This window comes from Chelonia mydas, chromosome 11 (assembly GCF_015237465.2).
Source record: "Chelonia mydas isolate rCheMyd1 chromosome 11, rCheMyd1.pri.v2, whole genome shotgun sequence".
Classification (NCBI taxonomy): Eukaryota; Metazoa; Chordata; order Testudines; family Cheloniidae; genus Chelonia; species Chelonia mydas.
Window position 1 is genome coordinate 37,833,266 of NC_051251.2, and position 23,390 is coordinate 37,856,655.

General features: G+C 42.7%; 1 protein-coding gene across 1 annotated transcript; it reads left to right on the forward strand.

Moving 5' to 3' along the window:
* The first annotated feature begins 2,652 nt into the window (after positions 1 to 2,652).
* Positions 2,653 to 23,267, forward strand: NOSTRIN (nitric oxide synthase trafficking). Its single transcript, XM_037912337.2, is given in 13 exon segments — positions 2,653 to 2,917; positions 4,050 to 4,112; positions 6,439 to 6,537; positions 8,647 to 8,772; positions 12,288 to 12,386; positions 12,499 to 12,612; positions 17,790 to 17,898; positions 18,827 to 18,915; positions 19,318 to 19,381; positions 19,384 to 19,442; positions 20,149 to 20,263; positions 22,288 to 22,374; positions 22,651 to 23,267. Coding segments are annotated over 13 exon segments (1,254 nt in total). The 5' UTR covers positions 2,653 to 2,821; the 3' UTR covers positions 22,785 to 23,267.
* The last annotated feature ends 123 nt before the right edge of the window (positions 23,268 to 23,390 follow it).

Here is a 23,390-nt window from a genome sequence, read left to right on the forward strand (position 1 = left end):
GAAGTGTGGCAGGGCACCCCTGCGCAAAGGGAAAAGCCGGTGTCTGTGTCCTGGACTCTGCTCTGGCTTGTTGACTGGACTGGCTGGGCAAGGAGACTGCAACAATAGCCTAATTAACAGTACAAACCTGATTCATTCCCAAAGCACCATCCATCCTGTGCACTGAATGAGGAAGGGGTCCTGTGGAAAAATAGCATGTGATCACATAATTAAAGACTATATTATAGTGCAAATGCACAAGGGTGCCAAATTAAGGTTCCACGGGCAACCTTAATACTGTGTTTCCTAACTTCTGAGTGCCTGACTTGTCAACCTTCATGTTCTTTTAGTGTAGTTCTTTTGTATGGAATTTATACATAATTTATACATAATTTATGGAATAGACCTAATTACGGTCTATTCATAACCACAAAATAATAATAATTAATAATAAAAGTTTTGCTGTCTGATATTATCTAGACAATATCCTAGTATCCCCTGGAGTTCAATCCTGTACGGGTAGTAAAAGCTGACCTGATTTGTGTCATTGCCATTGTTCTCAGCTAGGTTAAGTACTCTGTTAATTGAGTCACGATACGTTATACAATCATATGGTGTTACAGAGCTACTGTGATTTGCTGAATATGCCTGTGTGGCTGAAAGATCTGCATATGTGTATCTTCGCTATGAGATCACTCCCTTTTTTATGTTGGAGCAATTTTCTTTGGTTGTAAGCACCAAATCTTTGGCTCAAGCAGAGCTGTTCAAAGCTTACAGGTCAGGTAATGTTTGAATTGCATTATGATTTTTATTATTGTATTGACAGGGCTAACTCAGAAATTAGCTATGCCAAAGGACTGGAAAAGCTGGCTAACAAGCTTACCAAAGCTTTGGACAAGATGAAGCTGAAGTAAGTAACATCTACCAAATTCAAAAATGAGATGGAGTGTAAATGAAAAGAGTACAGCATAGGCTCTTCCTCTTCTTTAATCTTCACATTCGTATTCAGTGGTTTCTTTTTTTAGTATGTATAAAACATCCAACAGTATGCAAAGGAATGAAAACCATCTGAGCACAACACACCAGTCACTCTTAATTGTATGGGGGTGTAATTACCAAAAATCTCAGTTCCAATAGCCAGGATGGCTAAAATAGCAAGTTAAATTCTTTTCACGTCTGACATCTAGCTGGTATATACAAACTCCTAGCACTTTGCTGTGTGATTAAGTGCACACAATACACTAATTCTTAATAGCCAATGTTATGTTAGCTGACCAACATTCCTTAGACTTGTAGTATATTTCCAATATCCAAAAAGTCAATACAACACTTTTCAAAAAACTGCTTCCCAACTTCTAGACGGCAGTGGAGGACGGTATAGGACAACTCCAAAAGGCACTGATCACCAGCTAAACAGCTAGCAGGAGCTCAGCACCATTCTGGGTTTGGCCCTAGGTGTTTAATAAGAGAAAGGGATCTGGAGATGAAGATCCTATGTAATAATTAGGATTGAGCTGGCATAAAAAAAATTAAGCACATGTCAACCAAATTCTTTGACCACTTCTAGAATCAAACTTGAATCAGCTCCTGTGTGTCTGTAGCCCTGGCCCCTAGTGGATGGAATCAGAACTGCTCGATGGTGTCCCGAGTCATCCTGCAAAAGCTAATGAAGATTATTCTTTGACCAGTGTCTCTAGAGGTGGTCCACTTCAAGTTGCATGCACCTCTTGAGCCCTTGACTGGAGATTTCTAGCTAGCAGTACCTGTTTGCCATGAGGAGGCATACGTGGACCAAACACCAAGGCTATATAAGGGTGTGCAGGTGAACTGGCCTGTTTCAAAGCCCCACTCCTTCTTCCGGGGATAGTGCTCAGAAATCACCTGAAGTGGAGCACCCACTTGGACACTACTGGAAGAAGTAGGAAATGTCACTTACCCTGTGCAGTAACTGTAGTTCTTCAAGATGTGTCCCCCTATGGGTGCCCCACTGCCTGAACTCCTTCCTCTCTGCTTCATTTGTTCCTTAGAGGATGACTGAGTAAAGAAGGAACTGAGGGCAGTTCGCCCTCATTCCCTGTAGAGCCTCAGTGTCTGCCACGAGGAGGCATGCATGGGCCGGACGGGCACTGCTAGCTAGAAATCTCCGATCAAGGACTCAAGAGGCACTTGCGCACCAGAAGTGGAGCACCCATGGGGGAACATCTCAAAGAACTACAATTACTGCACAGGGTGAGTAACGTTTCCTTCTTCTTCAACTCAAGTACTATTCCTGCTCTCACTGTGAAGTTCTCACTGTGAAGTTCCAGGTGGCGATGGTGTGCAGCATAGTAACAACCAGGAAATTCTTAGGTGGCCACAGAGTTGTTACACAGTGTTGTTCCACTATAGGTGCTTACAGTTCTGTCTGAGTTTAGCAAACATAAATGGTGAATGGATAAGGGATTGGTGATTCGTGTTGAGATTTGGGGCCAGATACTGAGCTGGCATAAATTAGTGTCATTCCAGGAAAGTCACCAGCTCAGGATCTTGATGTTTTATATTTAATTTTATAATAGCCATAGAAACAAAGCCATTGTGTGCATTTTTTTCTGTCTTTAGCTGCATTTGCCATGCATGGCTCTGTGTTTCTGAGGGGATGAAATTTGCACCAGTAAGTGTGAGCAGGTACATTTTTTAAACTTCAAAGCAGTCGGTAAACTCTTAAACTAATGCACTAAAAACATTTCAAACTTTACTGCTTATTTTGGGGGTGTGCGCAGAATATTTACTACTAGACACACCATTTTTTCTGGCAAAGAATGTCCAATAATGCAAATACTAATGCAGTGGTTGTGTGTGTTTTATGTTCTGTGCCCAGCAACTTGGCAAAGCAATTCAGTTAGAATCAATAAACTCAACTAATCATATATTGGATGAACATTGAAAGAAAGAAAAAAGCAGTAGGTCGAAGCATTTGTCTTTCTGTTCTTTTTATGCAGCATTTCAATATACTATGTTTCCTGTGAGTGAGGCTGGATCAAATCAGAGATAACATACAGTATGTGTAAGCAACACTTACATCCTTCATGGCAAAGCAACTCCATTTAAGAGCAAGGAAATCAGAAACCTGCATACCCCTTCTCTCACCCATCCCCAGCAAAACATTATGTTGTGCATTTTGAGGGCCATATTCTCCAGCCTGGCCAAGGTTTCTTTGCCCCAGTCTGGGGTGAGGGAGCAAAGGTGGATTTTAGGCCCCAGAGTTTGCCTTGTCATGTGCCAACTGGGAATGACCCCCAAGAGCTTCTCTAATCACTAGGTATCAGCTGGATGCAGAGATGCCCCAACTGCACTACCCCTGGCTAAGAACAGGGGTGACAGAAGAACTGCTATGGTGGTTCTATGCCACTTGAGGATTCCTCTAGACAAAGAAATTCTCATGTGCCCTGATCCACTGTTTTTGGGACTGCTCTGCCATGCCACAGAGGTGCAAAGTGGTCAGAGCACTCTGAAAAATCAGAGCCTGGTCCAGGGGCCTGATCCTGCACCCTTGCTCACATGAGTAACCTGTGGCCCTCAGATACAACAGCAGTGCGCTTGGGATGGATGGATGAATATAGACAAAGTACAGGTTCCAAGGAAAAGACAACATGCATCATTGTAGAGTTGGGTAGCTGGATTTTGATCTCTCAGTGAGGAGGACCTACACTGCTGTGAATGGAGTCCCATTCGTCCACTGCTGCTGCGAGATCAGAACTGGGCTGCTTATGCTTTTCCATATTTTATTTTCTCTCCGAAATTCTGAACAATTCTTCCATCTAGAAACTTTTAAAGGCTGGTCAGTCCTTGGTAAACACCATGCAATTATTCAATGGAATTTAAGGTGATCTGAAAGCTTTCCACCAGCAACTAATTTACATGGGTATTTTTTATTTGCTACGGGTGGGCCAAATTCTACCCCTGAAAGTTGGCAGGACTGCGCAAGTCTTGGTGAAATTTGACACTTAGAGCCACTGCCAGTATCCTCAAGCAACTAACAATGGAGAAATGCCTTGTTCTTTAAATGTCATACTGTGTTTCTCTCCCACTAGCTAGATAATGCAGTTGAAAAGTCAGCAAAACTGGTAGTGAACAACTGGAGCCAACAAAAGAAGGCAAGTTCCCAAACTTTGTTCTCACATAAAGGCATAATTTCAAATGAAAGCATTTGCTGCGCTACTCCAAAAATGTAGGCAGATACTTGTATTCTTAATATAAAATTCATCAAAAAGAAAAGGAGTACTTGTGGCACCTTAGAGGCTAACCAATTTATATGAGCATAAGCTTTCGTGAGCTACAGCTCACTTCATCGGATGCATCACGAAAGCTTATGCTCAGATAAATTGGTTAGTCTCTAAAGTGCCACAAGTACTCCTTTTCTTTTTGCGAATACAGACTAACACGGCTGCTACTCTGAAACCCATAAAATTCATCGTCATAGACCACATGGGGAAGGAACAGATCTCCGGTATTTGTCATGTCAGAGCGACAACTCCACTGCAGTTGAGGCTGCCTTCCTGTGTAAAGCTAGACAGGTCTAAGTGCTCTAAAATCCACCCGCATGCTCAGATTGCCTTGACATTTGGTGTGTCTTGTGGGGTGTGAGGTATTCTCTTTCAGCTGAGAACATCTTATTGAGATGAATGAGACACTTAACGCCTTTCTGAGCCTTCTGTGCTCTCTCTAGTTCATACAATCTTATAATGGAGTGCCAGCTCTGCTCTAGTTACGGTTGGGAAGCCTGTCCTGTTTCAAGGATGGGTGCTGCTAAGTACTCTAAAATCCGTATGCTTACACGGATTGTCTTGAAATTTGCTATGCCTTACGGAGTACAGGGTAGGGATAGTGATCCAAATGTGGAGTCATTTGATGCAAGGCGGTCTTGAGATACGGTCCTCAGGAAAACCCCCCAGCAACTTTGAAGATTCTAGCAACTTTGAAGTTTGAAGCCCACCTTGGGCAGAAATCTGAGAATGAACTGTAAAGTTTTGGGGAAAATCTGCCTCTGTCAATATATTTTATTTTGGAGAAATGTAAACTGCGTACAGCAGAATATTCAGAAGGCACGGAAACTATTTTTGAAAAGAAAATATGTTACACGTGAATGCTTACTGGGAAGGGAGGAGTAATGGGGGGCAGAGTAGATGGTAATAGCGGAAGAGGAGTTTGGGTCTGCAGTGAGGGATGGGGTTCGTATGGGAATGGGTGATGGGGAGGAAAGATGGGTTGGAGGGCTCAGGTAAGGGGGAGGGGTAGAGATTAGGGGGAGTGGGAGGGGAGAAGACAGGAGGGGTTGGAGAATGAGGGGTAGCAGAGGACACTTGGGGGCTTAGGACCGGGGAAGGCTGTCAGTCCTAAATTCTACCCTTCCATGTATGTGCTGGGATCTGGGGGAGCCCTACCCCTCTGTAGGGATCTGAAGCCTGTTCCTTGCCCACTGTATGTTCTGGGATCTGGGGGCCCTCTGCTCCTTTTGGAGTGTCTGAATCTCTCTCCCTACTCCTTTGCGGGAGCTGGGACCCAGAGTTGGGGGGAATGAAGGTAACACTAATTTCACAGAAAATGAATATTTCAGACACACATTCCCCTTGTGTGGAGTGGACATCCCAGTTCGGAGGTGGGGCAGACTCTGGCGGCTTGTCTACACTGGCACTTTACAGCACTGCAACTGTCTCACTCGGGTGTGAAAAAACACCCCCCCGAGCACTGCAAGTTTCAGCGCTGTAACGTGCCAGTATAGACAGTGCACCAGCGCTGGGAGCTATGCCCCTCGTGGAGATGGTTTTTTCGAGCTCTCTCCAAGCGCTGTGCCACTCCTGCACAAGACACGGTTAAAGGCAGAATGAGAGTATGCATGTGATGGCCATTGCAGGGCATCGCTCAAAGCAGAGCGGGCTACAGAGTGCAGGCTAGTGCAACTCTGAGGCTACAGAAGTGGTGGATGTGACTCTGTTCCCATTCTTCAGCCTACCAATTGTTCTCCCACCACCCTCATTCCCCAGTGCAGTTCCTCTGTGCCAAGCCCTGTACTGGTGTTTGACTCAGGTGACATGATATTCACTTATTGCATTGCCAAAAGTGGCTAGTAAGCAAAGACACACGGGGTTCAAACAAGCCTTGTGCAGATTTGTCTCCAAGGGAAATGGTATTTGTTGTTTGCGTCGCTTTTTTGTGTTTTTGTAAGGGCTGCAACCTTCTCCAAAATACCAAAGATGTGAGAGAACATACAGGATTTCTGGTCACGACAGACAATAAAGTGGTATCAGTTACAACTTCTTCATCAGTGCAGGAAGATTTGTGGAGAGAGCAGGAATTGAAAACATAATTCCTGTGAGATCTAGAAACGTCGAGCAAGCTCTGCAGCCATTCTGCTTGGCAATTTCAGGACTGTCTGTTGGCACTCTAAACCTGACTCTTTTTTATTGGTGAGTTTGTCTGTAGGCCAAGAGGAAATGAATGCGGTTTACCAAGGAACGTGAAGCACTCTTCCGTTGTGTAGAAAACACCAAGCAATTTGCTACAGGGAAGAAGCAGCAGAAGGTAACTCCTCTGTAGAGCCAACTGTATACATAAATCTGTGCAATGGATGTACTTAAAGCATCCATGGCTACATTAGAAAAGAAAATCAGGCACTACTTTTGCGTCATATGTACCTCTCTGTCATCTCAAAGAGGGTGCAATGTGCAATCTATTTGTTTTATAAAGTACGCGTTTTTAAAGCATACTCCAAGGTAGGCCACTCAAAATTAAATAATTAATTAAAATAAAAAAAGCACAAAAGACTGAGGTCCATACCCTCAATTGGGATGGGAATAATTTGGCAGCAAAGCTGCTTTAAAACAGGCCTAGTGGCCAGTGTTGACAAACTGTCAGACTATTAGAAATTCCAATGGGAACAGGTGTCCGGAACCAAGAGGTTATAGCTTTGTGCTGGTGCATGGCAGCCACAAACTGCAACTGGCTAGAAGCAAAAGTTAAACTGACTAGTCTGTTTCTGTTGTCCAAAGAGAGACAATGTGGTCTGGTGGATAGGTACTGGACTGCTGGGTTCTGTTCTCGGTTCTGACGCTGATCTCTCGTTTGGCCTTGGTCACATCACTTTACCTCTCAGGGACTGTTTCCCCTCCAACCTTTTATCTGTTTTTTTAAAACAAAGCCCAAACCCCTTCCCCAACTAGAGTTTTGACCCTGAAATGGGAGACATGCCAGAGACTCTACGAAGAACACTAGGGCTTTCACTATCACTATTGATTTTAAGTGGACGGCTCTCAGATACCACTGTGATGGGGGAGAGTATAAAATCTTTAGGCGGATTTTGTGCAGTGCCTAGTACAATGGGGCCTCGGTCTGGGTTGGTCCCTGTAAATTCTTTTAGTCTACAAAGAATAATAAGATGAGACAATAATCACTGCCCCAAACTAATCAAGAGTAAAGAATAACAAAGGTGAAAAGTGAGCTAGGTTTTAAAATTCTTTCAGTTGTAGGAATCAAAGGTACTATTTGTGAAACAGATATTCTTCTTTAATTATGTGACTTTTAACTAGACCCAACTTTTACATAGTTCTAGAACTCTACGAGAACAAGACCTGTACCAAGAAATAAACAAAAGAAGGTGAAAGCCAATTAAAAGCAATCAGAACAGCTGCAGCTGAGAGTCTCCCAAGCTAATGATGGACTCCCACTCTGTCTTTCACAAAAGATGCCTTTCTAGTAAACAATAACCTGGACTATTCAAGGCCCCCTCAGTGCAACGTCCCGTTGGATTCTTTTCTTTAGCCACAGAAATGAGCACATTAAAAGGAGAAGAGATTCATTTAGGGATGATATCAAAGGAATAAGTTCAACCACTTAACCAAAGTTTTCCCTATAATTTAGATTTGCAATTAGAGGTAAAACTGCGTTTCAAGTCCAGGTAAAACTAAAATGTGCCTTCCACTGGCCTGTCAGACTCTCAACTGCCAACATGTGAATTGTTAACAAACTGATCAGAGCAATAAAATCACTAAGGATACAAATAATTTGTTCAAGCACCATTAGGAAATGTTTCTTCCAAGGTTAAGTTCCCTGTGTTAGAAAAGAGTGAAAAGCAGACAGAATATAGATAGAAATGCTTTAAGTAATAGGCGATTTATAACTTCAGACTGCTGTCCATGCGCTAATTAGTCCCTACATGAGGTAGGTAGGAAGGTAGATAAACATTATTGTCATCATTTCTACAGGTGGATAAAATGTGACACGGAAAGGCTGAGTTGACCAAGACCACACTAAGAGCAGCAGCTATGCCAGGATAAGAATTTAGGTGTTTCTGCCTCCCACACTTGTTTTCAGTTCTCTAAACCTCAGCTTCTTCTCCTGTATTTGGTGATCACTTGTGTCCATGGCCTGAGTATCTTTTAGCTAGATATGACTCTGATATTATGTAATTTTGTAGTCTAGGTAGCACTGGTCCTGCTTTAGGTTTCACCTGCGTACATATCCTGGTAATCACTGAAGCTGGCAGAATTACACCTGTCAAGAGATCAGAATCAGGCTCACGGTTTATGTCTTAAGTGAATGAAGGAAATAGAATATTATATTCATGTGTAAAATCTCTTTTGTGTTTGCCTTAATATTTATGATTATAAATATACATTTATATTTTTACCTTAGTTGCTCAGAAGGCTAGAAAAATCAGCAACAAAAATGACAAAGGAAGATGAAGATTATTTTCAAAAAAATATATCTGGCTACGAAACTAGACTGACTTGGGAGGCAGCTTTAGAAAATAGCTACCAGGCAAGTAATTTTGTTTCCTTTCTGTTGTGGTTCTGTCTCTATCTGAGATTTTTCCAAAGACTGTGGGCCTGATTCTGATCTCATGCCAGTTTCACACCAATGTAAATCCATTTACTTCAATACAGATACTCCTGATTTACACCAATATAAATAAGATAATTAGTGTCTGAATATTCATTGTGAAAATTAGTATTTGGTATTTGTGAAGGAATAAGACAACCCTGGTTTTACTCCTTTCTCTGAAGTATCATTGTTTCATACTGCCTCAGAAACAGCCCCAAATACTGCAGTAAGGGAATGTGGGTTTTTTGTTTTTTTCCAAACAACTAGATGTTTAATGAGAAAAAGCTAGCCAATATAATTGACAGATCTATGGTATGCAAAGGGTTTATGCCTTAACAGCAAACTTCCGGACAGGGTACAGGCGCTCTTTTCGCTCCTGTTTTTTGGTCTTCAGACTTTCTTGGTGCTTATTTAATCTGCGGCGCATGGCGCAAGTCTTCTTCAGCCATAGGTCAAGAGGCTTGTACTTTTTGCCTTTATAAAATTTCCTCAGGTTCTCTTGCAGTGCAGTTTTAGGAAATTCAGAGAGAAAGATGCTTCATTCTTTTGCCCTCTCCTTATCTTTCCCCTTTCTCTGTATCTCCCTTCACGTACGTCTCTTATCTGCCTCACTGGCATAATGACACGGTCTTTAATATCATACACTCTCATAACGCTAGTCAATGGGAAATAGGAGGGTAAGTCTTTAGCTTACAATTATGGGCTAATTAAGTGGAGATAATCTTGGAGCCTATTGTCAATTATCTGGTTGTACGTGTGAATTGACATATGCACTTGGTTCCCCATCAGAAACTCAAGGGGACAGAAATAAAAGTTGGCATGGAAAGGGAGGCAGCCCGTTGAATTCACTCTGCTGTATCCAGTCTAGTGTAGTTATTCTTGTTTTAACATTAAACACATCACAGATTGACCTCTGGTGGAGTAGTTCAGTCTCTGTGCTAGACTATAAAATATTAGGTGAACTGAGCTATGGCAGTGTTCAAGGGCACCTTCTCTGCTTATGCAGAACCTGAATCTGTGTAGAAGAAATTTCCTCATTGATTCTCCATATGAAGCTGGCAGTGGTAGCAGGAAGGGAGAGGTGCACGCTAGCAGTGATGCAGCTTATTGTGGAAGATTGTAAAGCAGCCAAAACTAATACTGAGTATGGGAGGCAGGACTTTGGCAGTGCAAGCCCAAACTTGTCCTATTGATTGACACTACCTTTGCACTTTATACTTTTATCTTTAAAAGCCTTTTCCATGGCAAATGGTCTAAACTGCTGTCTACCCTCTGTTTGCTGTTTTAGAGTGAGTGTCCTGTTTGTGTTGTTTGTGTGAAGCTGAGTGCATTGGAGTAGCACAAATGCAGTACTTTTCATTTTTGGAATGCTTTAGACACATTGAGCCAACTTCATCCCTGGCAGATCCCCACTGTAGACACTATGCTGAGTTACACTACAGATGAATTTGGCCGCTTGACTAATTAATCCTCAAAAAACTAGTGTGAGATACAATAAGTACATATCATGATCGAACTCCTACAAGTCGTCATCGTTATCGCTATTTTACAAATGGGGAAACTGAGGCAGGGAGGTTAAGTGACTTGCTTCCAGTCACAAAGCAGTGGGTGCCAGAGACGCTGCTTGAGAGTTCATAGCTCCTAGACCTGTGCTCAGGCCATTGGACTATAGCTCTGTACACTACTGGCTGTCTACTAAAATGACTTTTCTTGTAGCTTAGTTTACAGTTTGACCAAAAAGGTAATCAGAAATCAGTGTTCATTAAATGTGCTATGGATTTCCCCTCTGCACAACTGAATTAGCCATAAACTTATGCCAACCTCTTTTCACAAGTAGACATAGATCACTTTAATGATTACTCTCAAATCTAATTAAAGCCTGTTAAACAACACCCTGGCCAGTGAGAGATACAGTATTTATTACATACTCAGAATTGTTCCAGACCATTCAGTGTTTTTCATAAGAACACAAAAATCACCATACTGGGTCAGGCCAATGGTCCATCTAGTCCAGTATCCTGTTTTCTGATAGTGGTCAATGCCAGATCTTCAGAGGGAATGAGCAGAACAGAGCAATTATCAAGTGACCCATTCCCTGTGGTCCAGTCCCAGCATCTGGCCATCAGAGGTTTAGGGACCACCTGAGCATGGGGCTGCACCGCGGACCATCTTGGCAAATAGCCATTGATGGACCTATGCTTCATGAATTTATCTAATTCTTTTTTGAACCCAGTTATACTTTTGGCCTTCACAATGTCCCCTGGTAACGAGTTCCCCTGGTTGACTGAGTGTGTGTGAAGAAGTACTTCCTTTAGTCCGAGCTGTGCGACACTCCCAGTTCTCAGGGTCCTAGAGCCTAGGCTCCAGCTCGAGCCCAGATGTGTACACAGCAGTTAAACAGCTCCTTAGCCCAAGCCCCATGAACCCGAGTCACAGGCCAGTCACGGGTTTTTAAGTGCAGTGTAGGCATACCCTATAGGCAGCTCTTAGAATGTCCCTGCATCAGAAAGAATGACATTTGAGACACCAGGCCACCCGGTAACCAGAGGATTGCAGCTAGGATGCTGGGAACTGAGCGTCATAGACTGATGTTCAGTGTTAACTGAGGGGCAGGCATAAGACTGCAGAGGAATATGAATCATGCAGTCTCATAACGAGCAAGCAGCTTCTGGCTTATGATTAGCTTTGGCAAAGCTATGCTGACAGTAGTACCAAACATGGTGATGTTAGTATATTGGGATGCTGGTGAACTTTAATGGGAGTTGCATGTGTACAGAAAGGAGATGGGCCTTGGTGGCTCAAAACTAAAAGCTTACAAAATACTGTTATCATAGCTGGAGGGATGATTTGGTGGTCTAAGATCTGGAGTTCAAACTTCTAGGGTCAAATTAGACCTGGCTGTAAGGAGGCACAAATCCATTGAAGTCAATGGCATTGTGTTTACTTACATCATGAGTTAACTTTTGCCCTTAGGCTCCCTGGACTTAGAGGTTTAAATTCCAGTACAGTCTATTCATCCCTTCTCCTTTCTGAGGAAGATCAATGATACCTGGGTGTTTGTGTGTATGTGCACGTGAGTGAGATCAGCCTATCAAATCTGAGGTGCTGTATATGGACATTAAATACCCCCATGGCATTTTTCATAGGAGTAAAGGGTTTGCCCTAAGGCCACAACTTTCCCCATTGCTTTTTTGCACAATGCTGCCAGTGTTTTTTGTCCTCCAGCCTGGAAATGACTGCATTATCAGTGGGGCTCTGTGTAAAGGTGGAAGGCACTTTGGAACAAAAGGAGCTATATAGATTTAAGGTGCAGGGGAAGAATGGCTCCTGAAGCAGCTGTACCAAAGATCTGATCTGTTCTATCAACAGAACATTTAATCTTTGGTTGGTTGTCCCTAAGGTGTGGTCACTGATTTGTTTGCTGCCACTGACTGCTGGCATCCTTTTTTCAGAGTATTCTAGACCTGGAGAAGGAAAGATTGCAGCTTCTGTGCAATATCCTAAATACTTATAACCAGTACCTTTCCCATTTTGGACAAAACTTGATCGCAGTAGGTATTTCCTAAGATTTTTAGTTTCCTATATAAATTCCCTGACACTGTTGCGGTTCCTGATTCTGAACTGGTGTCCCATCCTCTGCCATTATTCTCGTGTCACACACAGATTCATAGTACCGTAAGCCAGGTGGATGCTGAAAAGGACATTCAGACTTTACTGGAAGAAATGTCAGTGTCCTCTCCTGAACCCAAATCTGAGTTCTTATTAATGGATTATTATGTAAGTACAGAACAAAGAAGGCAGCTTTGCTTGTGATCTATTATTCTGTTGTTACCATCTGTTTTTTCTTTCATTCCAGTACCCTGAATGCTAGCATAAAGAAAACTAGATTGAAAATGAGAAGTAAAAGTGCAAGTGTAAACCCCAAAAGCTGAGCACTTTATTAACAATTCTGTTCATAAGCTGGACCCTTAAAGCCAGATAAAATGTAGCAAGTGATTTTTTCAAAATTGTTTCATAAAGGGTTAATCTAATTAACATCGCTGCAGTTACTTGCAAGCATGAATTAGGAGAATGAAGGTCCCTGGGGACGTATATTTAGGGGCCACAAATAAGGATGAGGAATGAAGTTTTCACAAGATAATATATTGTGCCCCTGTGCCTGTGTAACTCAATGTGATATCGCAGCACAATGGCAACACCCACTGATGCTGCAATATTATCATTCTCAGTTCAGTTCAGTAAGATTTAATTGACACGACAAGCTATGCAAGTTCTGCCCAAGTTTGAAAAAGAGACAAACCCCCTAGGTATCTGTCAAAGGTGGTACAGTCCACCCTGGGCATGGCTTCACACTCTGGGGTCTTACCCTATGTCCCTTTGTCACTAGTGCCCATTTCTGATCTGTGATGCTGTCTCTGCCATCTCCTTTCTCCCAGGTCAGGCAGTTTTCCCTCATTTCTTTTTTGATGAGAAGTCTTTTTTGATTGCGGATCCTCCGTAAGGCTGCTGCGTCATGACACTGACACCCGGGCATCATGCAGCGACGCTGCAGTTCAACAGTATGACACAATGAAATGTTTGCTGCTGCTGTTTTTTATTGGTATTACAGCAGTGCCAAGCCAAGTTGGGGCTCCACTGTGCCATGCTCTGCACAGACATATACTAGGGCTGCCTCTGCCCTCAAGGGAAGGCTTGACAAAGAATTTAATACTACATGAATTTAATATAATGGGAGGCCAAACCCCTGGTTAACTTATCCCTAGCTATATGGGTGCATCTCTGTGCATAATGAGGAGAATTATTCAGACATCGTAATGACACTGTTACTGTCACTTATCACATATTCCCTCGAACTTCATATAGAATAGATGAATTCTGGCAATGCAGGCAACGCAGTTTGCTCTAGCAGTTTGCCAGGCAAAGAGTTTGCTACATACGCTGGGAAGTTTAGTCTGTCATGAGAACTTTCCTTTATGCTGGGATTGCTATTACGCATATGCAATCTAAACAGAGGGGGAGCAGATCTCAAAATAATAGCCTGCATAATGGCATGTTGAAATGCTTGTTTATATATTAAATCCCTGAGCTTCTCTACTCCTGGTGCTGGAAAATGTTTGCCAATAAATCCCAAAGGACTTCTGGACATTCCGTACCTAGTGGGTAGAACAAGAGGAGTCCTCTGGTACTGAGGATCCTGGCCCATGTTAAGGCTGAGAAGATGCCCTAAGTGGGTAGCTGAAATCTGCTGTCTGTTGTGCCCTACCCATTGCCTCCTGAGGATATTTTGCAATACTTACTCTAATAATTATCTATGCTACAGGTTAGTAGTGAGGCCAAATTCATATTTGTAAAGTGTTTCTAGATCGCTAATGAAAAACTCTATATAAATGCAAAATATTATTACTGTTGTGTTTGGCTACACTGAATTCATATTGTTTGAATTAGTCATATAGTCATTCCTCTTTCCTTCAAATTATCTTAAAATGTGAACTTGGAAAGGGGTATTAAGGAACAGCCCATAGTATGAAAGTCACTCTTATAATGTATTTGTATTTGGGGCCCCCTTTAGAACTGGGGTGAGCACTTGAAGCTCCCCTTACCTTTGCCTTTGATGCTGGGAGTGCTCACCTCCACTCAGGATCAGGCCCTGAACTTCAAGTAGATGCAACCGCGTATTCCATGTATGTGTGAGTGCGCCCAACACACTAGAGCCAGAGAACTTGGCCTAGCCATACCTATTGGGACAATGTTCGCATCTTTTGGCCTTAGCCCTTCCCCTGGCCATATAAGGGTGGCACCATCCCAACCTCCCATCAGCTTCTTCTCACTGTCCATGGCTGGAGTAGGAGCTCTGTATGGTGTTCTTTCACTTCATATATTCTGTCTTAGTTACTAGAGACTTGTTTCTTATATATAGTTGTAGTTGTGTCTTAGGATTCCCGGGCCACTTTGCACTCCTTGAGAGTTTATACTTAAATGATACAGAGACACCACTATCACTGTCAGCAGTAGCAACAGCAATACCATCTGCAGCACTTCTCCAGCCAGATCTCCTTTCCTGTGAGGCAGCCGGATTACCCCAGGAAGGGTCGTAGATCCCAGAGGCAGAGATCCTCTGCTTCTGGATTCAGCCAGCTGGCCCGCCCTCGCTCAGCATCTGGCAGGAGCCCATTTTAACGTCTGTGTCCAGAGCAGTGATCCAGTTGTGACCTCTCCAGCTCTGTCCCCCCTATTCACGGACAAGCTAGCTCATTTTTAGTGGTTGGGACTCGATTGCCATGGACAACAGGATCCGAAACACCATTAGATCAGGTTATACTATACAGCTTCTCTCCATCCTTTCTTCCCACTCTCCTACCCTATCCCTCTTCAGGGACCCCTCTCACGAGACATTGCTCCTCAAGCATGTTCAGTCCCTACTAGCTTTGGGAGCTGTAGAGGAGGTTTTCCTGCTGCATCAGAGTCAGGGATTCTGCTTCTGGTATTTTCTGGTTTCCAATCCCAAGGGGGGGGGTTGAAACCTATTCTCAGCCTTTGCAACCTCAACAAATACATCAGATACACAAGATTCTGGATGGTCGCTCTAGCAACTATCCGCCCTGTGTTAAATCCCAAGGGCTGGTTTGCTGCCCTGGAGCTTCAGGACACTTATCTTCATGTAGCAATTCTCCCAAACCACAGAGGGTTTCTTCAGTTTGTTGTGGCAGACCAGCCCTATCAGTACACCATGCTCCCCTTTGGTCTCTCTTCGGCTCCTCGGGTTTTTTACCAAGTTCATGATTGTGGTAGCAGCATACCTCAGAAAGAAGAGGCTTCATATCTGAACAGTGGGAAGTCGACTTTGGTCCCAATTCAAAGAATTGAGTGCACTGAGGCCCTGACAGATTCTGTGATTTTGACAGCATTTCTGCCGACTGACTGATTCACCACCTTTGTCTGGAGCTGCAGTCTCAGCCCTTAACCATAGCCCAAGTATGTTTAAAGTTGTTAGGTCATAAATCTGCCTGCACACAAGTAGTCCAATTTGCCAAGCTGTGCCTACAGCCTCTTCAGATGTGGCTGAACTCAGTCTATTGTCTGAATCGCCATCCCTTGGACAGTCTGGTCTGACGTCCCCTGATCTTGGACTCTTTATGGCAGTGGACAGTGCAGATCTGACATCAAGCATCCTACAGTCCATTTTTTAACTAAAAGGCATCCCAACAATTGACCTGTTTGCCACCAGAGACCAGAAGAAATGCTGGCTGTTTTGCTCCCATAGGGAGCCTCAATCCAGGGCTCCCTGACTGATGCTTTTCACTTAAGCTGGGAATTGACGCTTCTCCTTGGGTTTCCTCCTTTTCCAATCATCCCGCAGGTCATTCTCAAGCTGAAATTGGACCAGGCCAAACTCATTACCGCAGCCTGGCTGAGACAATGCTGGTTCTCTGACCTCCTTGTGTTATCAATCTGACCTCCCACATCCCTTCCTCTTCATCCTGACCTCCTGACTCAGCATTATGGTCAAGTTTTCCACCCAACACTCAGCTCCCTGCATCTCCGTGTGGATGCTGCATGGTGCACACTTTGGAAGAGCAGCCCTGCAGTCCTTGTTTAAACAGACTCCTCTTGCGGGTACCGCTTGTGAGTCACCTACATGAATACATGGCTGCATCTACTCAAAGAAGAAAATGCAGTTCTGTATTGTAACTGAAGGGCTAAAATCCATATGCTGTTTATGTTACAACCTGATATACAGACTCTGTCAGCTCTTTTTACAAGCCCAAAATCCAGAGTTTGGTCAAGAAGACAGAGGCCTAGCAAATAGTAAACAATATTAGCTAAGAAGCAGAACAAACAAAGGACAACCTTGTTTTTTGCTAAGATAAGCTTGGTCAGCAAGAAGCCAGGTGGAAATTATAATTGGGGGCTTCATCTCAAAGTTGAGAACAGACCATGGGAATAAAAGGGGCCCTGTTTCTTCTGTAGAAGAGGTGTCTTCCTACACGCCAGCCTTGAGTTTATAGAAGAGGTTCAAACGTATCAGTATGAGATATGATATCCTCCCTCTCACAGATGTGCACCTCTCCTCTAAGCCATTGTCATACCTGCCTTAGAAACACAAATGAATAATTAAAAGACAATCTTTATTGCTATATACTTTTCATTTGTCCTTTTGCTTTAACTCCTAGGTGTGAAGGAATTGACCAGGGTCCGGGCAGTGCCACCCTGATATGGCTAGGGGAGGAGCTAAGGCCACGAGATGAGAACACCACCCCTCCAGGTACTGCTAGGCAAAGTTCTCCAGCTCCAGTGCACTGAGCGCGTGCGCACCTACATGGAATACATGTCTGCATCACATCTCAAAGAACAACTGTTACAGTAAGTAACCATGTTTTAGTCCTCCTAGATGGACTTTTGAACCTGTACTGACCCCACCAACTTGAAGGATTGAGGCCTCAGTTAGCCCTCTTTGGATATTCTTGAAAATGTTCTGCTGTGCTTCCTTGCTATAAAACTTGGTTTTCACACACAAGATATTTCAGGGGAAATTCTGGTAAGTGATTGTCAGGAAATAAAATCACGCATCCAGAACTGACTGATCACAGTAGAGACTCTATCAGACATAGTTCCAAAGCAAACTCATGCCCATCAACAGTTTGCTGTTCAGATTAGTTATCTTGTTATATCATAAACCTGCAAGTTTGTACACACAGCATTTCAGTTAACCCGGGCATCTTTCTTGTACCTAATTTACTGGGCCAACCCCCTCAGCAAACTAAAGCTTCTTTGGGTGGCAGTCTCCTAATATCAAGTATTACTGAGACCTCCTTCTTTGTTCTGAACTTGCGCTTGTTTCTCTTCATAAAATTCAATCCCAGCATCTCCAGTGAAGGTTTTAATAGGGGTCTTATTTCTACAATGTGGTGTTTCCTATGTCATCTGAGCTGCACATCCAAATGTTTTCTGTAAAGGAGGAAGATTTTACAAATGGAATGGATAAAGCAAGACAAAAAGCTTCAATCAAAGCAAAAGTGCTGCGATTGCAGAAGGAACTAAACAAGGCAGCACAGGAAAAAGAAGGTTCTTGTCTGTTGCTATTGCACTGAATGTCTTAATGGATTGTAATAAATTATGGGCCCCGTCACAGTGCCTCATGTAAGGGGAATTGCAAGTGGTAAATGAGAATACTCCATGTGCACTTTGGGTGTAACACAGAGAGAGTGTCATTTTTTATTCCAAAACATAGATAGTAAGCAAGTGAAAGTGAACAAGAACACAGGACTATGTCACTGCAATCTTAACTTTGGAGCCACTAGTTCATCTTTATATTGGGTACCAAAAAAATCGCTTTAAAAGTTTCATGCCGCTATTGCGCGCGCACACACACACACCCCCGATCTTGGGGCTGTCTCGGGGTTGAATTGGTTCCAGCACAAATTAAAGTAACCACAGGTCTGTTCTAAAGTTGCAGCCAGCTGCCATGGCCCCAAATGCCCTTTTGGGCAGCCAGGGATCACCGGAGCACACCAGTATTCCAGCCATCTCCCCTTTCCATTGGGAACATTGTACACACTGAATGCTGCCTGGACACCCTGACCAAACTTACCAAGCTGAGCCCAGGCTGGTCCTATCAACAGCCCCAGTTCTGGGAACAATAGCGCATAGCTACATCTGAGACCATTTACAAAAGGACAACAAAAATAGCAAATGGCTAGACAGACTGACTTGAAAGAAAAGATCAAAAGTTAAAGTGTGGCTACAGGATTATTGGGGTTGGTAGAGAATAAGTCTACGAGTGTCAGAAAAGTTTACATATGAAGGAGGGAGAAAATATTGAGAGTGGAACATATAATGTGGAATGGCATATAAATGGGAGTAATAGGATGAAATTAAGGAATGGGAAATTTTAGGGTGAATATGACAGTAACAGGGTAAAGTATTAGCCAATGTGGACTAGATGACCCAAGAAGTCCTTCACACGCCTGTCAGTTTCTTTGATACTTTTCAGGTCTGGAGCAGATGCTTAAAACATACACAGAGACCCCCTGATTTTCAGATGTAAAGAACCAGAAAGACACGGCTGTGCTCCTGGAGCAGGTACATTCTTATTTTAAACGTAGCATTTTTAATGACTGCAGCACTTCATTTTGAAAACCTGGCTATGGCTAGGTTTGACTCAATGCTAATTTAGGCTCCAGTTTTAGTTATAAATTCTTGACCGAACCAACTGGTGTTTAGTGTAAGAGTACCAGAGTCCAAGAATTAGAGATCTGAATAATGAGTATCCAGAATTAAAGCCAGTGTTTGACAGATGAATGAAATAGGAGAGAAAGGAAGACGAAAGACACTTTTTAATGGCTCAGAGTAAGAGTAGACCTGTACAACCAATTTAGAGGGTGACTTTCTCTCTTAGAAAAAAACTGCCTTTGATATTTTCATCAAGATACCTTGTAATATGAGGTGACTTCATTAATATTTACTGTAACCACTTGCCTGCAGACAAGTCTAAAAACAAGCCTTTTGCGAGCAAACAGCTGCAAACTATCCACAGTACTTGCAGAACTAAGCAGAAGCGTAAGCCCACACATCCCTGGAGCGACTGTATCTCCAACTGGAAAGAGAAGGTAAAGCAGTTAATGTAATCAGTGTCATGACCACTTTTCTACTACTTTGCATAGCATGTACTTTAACCCCTCTACAGGCGATTACTGGTTCTATGCTTGGTGCAGCAGAAGTTGATGTACTGTCTGTTATCATTGTCAGTAAAAGGCTATTCCATTTTCCTTTCTCTATCACTGACTTGATGTAGCTCAGATTATTAACAACAATGCTCTGGGCTTGCCCTTGCCAGTAGAGCTAGCCAAAGTGTTCTGATTTTATCTGAGCCAGCTAAATGTTTATTAGTAATACTGCAGCACCAAGGCTTCAGTCCCTAAGTCTGTCCCAGGCATTGCAGACAGACCGTACGTCTGGGGTGAACTCTCACTGAAGGCAAAGGGGCTCTGTACAGGCACAGAAGTCCACCACCACAGATCAAATGTCAGGGGCAGGCCTAATGGGGGTCTTCCTGTGGGCTTCTGTGTTAGAAATATTAGAAGCTTTTAGCTAAATGTTAGAACTCAGACTGTAGTACAGTGGCAGAAACCACAGAACGCTATGGGGTTGCAAATAACTCAATCTATTTCTAAAATGTTTCTTGTGCTTTATGAAAATCTCTAAAGAAACTTAAAAAAACCTCTCAAGATGGGCACAAAAGGCTGTAGGTGATAAATAAGAAGAAAGTGCTCTCATTATTTCCTTAATATTTATTTTTTTAAATATCACCAACAGGACTGTGCACATAGTTCTGTCCTCATCTCTTGCTGTGTTAAAATGAAACGATTTGAGCGCACCTCGAGCAGAGGGGCTGCCAGTGGGCCGGTGAATAACTCAAGATTTCTGCCAGGTAACTCCACACTTGATTCTTGGGTCAGCACATAGGATTCTAGTTCTCCACTGCCAAATGGGATTAAATCATCACCATTCTGACTTGATATTACGTTACATTCACTTTGCACATGCGTAAGTGACTAGAAAAGCGTAAGGCAGTAGAAGGTCTTCTACTCTTGGACACAAATGAAGCACAGGATATGCATTCAGAACTGGTACTTTCAGCTGAAGCACTGTGGTGAATGGCATATCACAAATGACAGTGTCCACATCACTGGGCTCCTCCAGTACTCCATTTTTGTGTACTCAAGTGGCATTGTTAGCTAAGTTAACATGCATTTTAAATGGCCACAGTGGCTTAAAATTTTTAAAAACAATTACTTTTCCTTATGCATATTACTGATAACAGTTTAGGACCTGATGCTACCAACACTTACCATTGTGCATAACACTTACTAAAAGAGTAGTCCTATTGAATGGATCACCATTCCCACAGCAAAACATGGAGGAAAACTCTGCAGGGAATCCTCGCAGAATTCCTACTCATGTCATTCTATTGGGATGGATGGGATGTGTCCCCTCTGAAGTAGGCAGTGGGCCCAGTCCAGAAACCTCACAATCACAGGGGTTCCTTGCAGAGGCCATATGTTTCCATTGCAGTTGTACCCTTTGCAGGAGTTTGGGTGGGTGGAAGGAGAGGGCAAGTATAATGCTGTGGAAGACATTGAGCCCCCCTTCCGTAGGAGAGAGACAGGTGAATGTCAGGACATGATCCCTTTTCCCCATGTGCTAAGAACGGCAGTGTTTGCAGGATGAGGCCCTTAGCTTTTAAAAACAAAGATTTTGCAAATGTAATTTAACTTTTCAGCATTTATGCTATTATTTTAAATTACACGTGTTGCTCAACATGGACAGTGAAAATACAGCTTCGCAGTCTGGTTCTCATACACTGTCATAATGCTGCAATAGTTAATTTAAAAAATTACCAGTGTGTACGTGTAAATTGACATAAGTCAATTCACCTTAATTAAGTCAGTAAACATTTCCATTGATTTAGTTTTGTAAAACACTTTTTAAAGAGACCTGATTTTAGGGCCTAAACCAGCCAACACAATGTCTTTTAATGATCTGTGTTAAGACAATTGGTATGTGCCAAAAGGAATCACTGCCCAATTAGGTTTTCTGGGAACTGTATTACAGATAAATTATGCTAAAGATAATATATGTGTGTGGATTTAACAATGGGCAACTTGTAGTCCTTTATTATAGTAATGCCAAATTCCTAGCCACAGACATATCAGTATAGGGATAGCCTTTGGTTATGCTAGTGTCCTACAATAATCCAAAAAAGTTTGCCATGGTGGTTAATGGCTCAGAAATTCCAGTCTTCTGCCAGAAGAGTCTTCTAGACGTCAGAGGGTAGTATGGGAAAAGGGGAGGGATGGAGGAACCTCCTCTCTAGGCCCAGTGCACTCTGTTCACCTTGTTAGAGGGTTCACAGTTCTGTGGGGTCCCACAATAGTTTGAACCTAATCCAACTTCCATCAACATTGATTAGGAGTCTGATCAGATCCTCATTTGGGTTTCACTTACCTGGACACTCCACAACCTAATCTTCTAGCTTTAACTGAGATAACTGAAATAGTTCTCAGAATGTTCTCTCAGCTATAACCATGTTCCAAAAATTAGATTTGTGCCTTTTCACTATCAAAACAGATAATAGTTTCCACATGCATACATTTAATGACACGCTAGTTATTAAGAGCCAGATTTTTAAGAGGTATTGAGATGCCTAATAATGCAGACAGACCCCCAGTTGGATATTCAGAAGTGCCTAGACACCTATAATGAATTAAAATCGATAGGAAAATCCCACTAGGTACCTGTCTGCATTTGTAAGTAAGTACCTAAATACCTTTGGCCATAGGCCTATAAAATTGAACTTTAAGAAACTATTTATTATTACACAAGACCTCTTTATTTCATCCTGCTTTACTTGTGCTGTTAGTGATTGTATTCTAATGATTTTTATACAACCAGGGGACAGCAATCCAGCAAATGGGATCTGCAAGGCTTTATATGACTATCAAACTAAAAGCGATGATGAGCTAAGTTTGCAAAAAGGTAATTAACATCTTCCTGTTTTTTCCAAATGCTATTTCAGCTGAAACGCTAGTTTGAGGAATGAGACTGAGTGCAATGGAGAATAGGGCCATGATATAATGCTGAGGTAAGCGTGGTTTGTCATCCAGTTTTAATTCCGTCTTAAACTAGCCACCAGAGACGTTTAAACTTAATTAGACTGTGCTATAAAGGAGGCAGGGGAAGAGAGAAGTATTAAACAAGGGTCAGTGCAGAAATGGCACAATACACATGTATAAATCCAGTTGAATTAATAAAAATACATTATTATCGTTCACCAGAAGGATAATAATGGATGGTGGTATGGGACCCTAAAGGAGAGAAACGGTCTCTTTCCTGCTACATATGTGGAAGAGTTCCCTACTTCCACAGATGAAACATCCTCAGAAGCATAAGAAAATAATTAAGATCACTGAGGTGCCTAAAAATCATATTTCTTTAAATTGTTCAGTTTGTTAAATAAACAAGGTCTTCTCCTTGCCAATGTGATACATATCAGAAGTGAAATCTGCCCAGAGTTGCTTGAGTTTGCCTTCAGTCTTTTGTTGAACCAAGTGTACTGGCACATTTCTCTCCACTGATGGTAGAGCTGGAGTGTGATTGTTTCTATTATTGTAAGCCTTTATTAAAAAACAAACAAACAAACAAAGTGATTGCTACTTTACTCTTGGGCTAAGTTTTTGAATGAATAGAAATACCTCTTAATGTGGTACCCTGATTCTTTTGGAAGCTTTTAAATGCAGGAGTCAAATCCTTTGAGGGTAAATTTAGCATAGCCTATTGCAGTAGTTCTCAAAGCCGGTCCGCCGCTTGTTCAGGGAAAGCCCCTGGTGCGCTGGACCGGTTTCCTTACCTGCTGCATCCGCAGGTTCAGCTGATCGCGGCTCCCACTGGCCGCGGTTTGCTGCTCCAGGTTAATGGGCAGGAAGGGCGGCCAGCACGTCCCTTGGCCCGCTTCCCGTAGCCCCCATTGGCCTGGAGCCGCGAAACGCGGCCAGTGG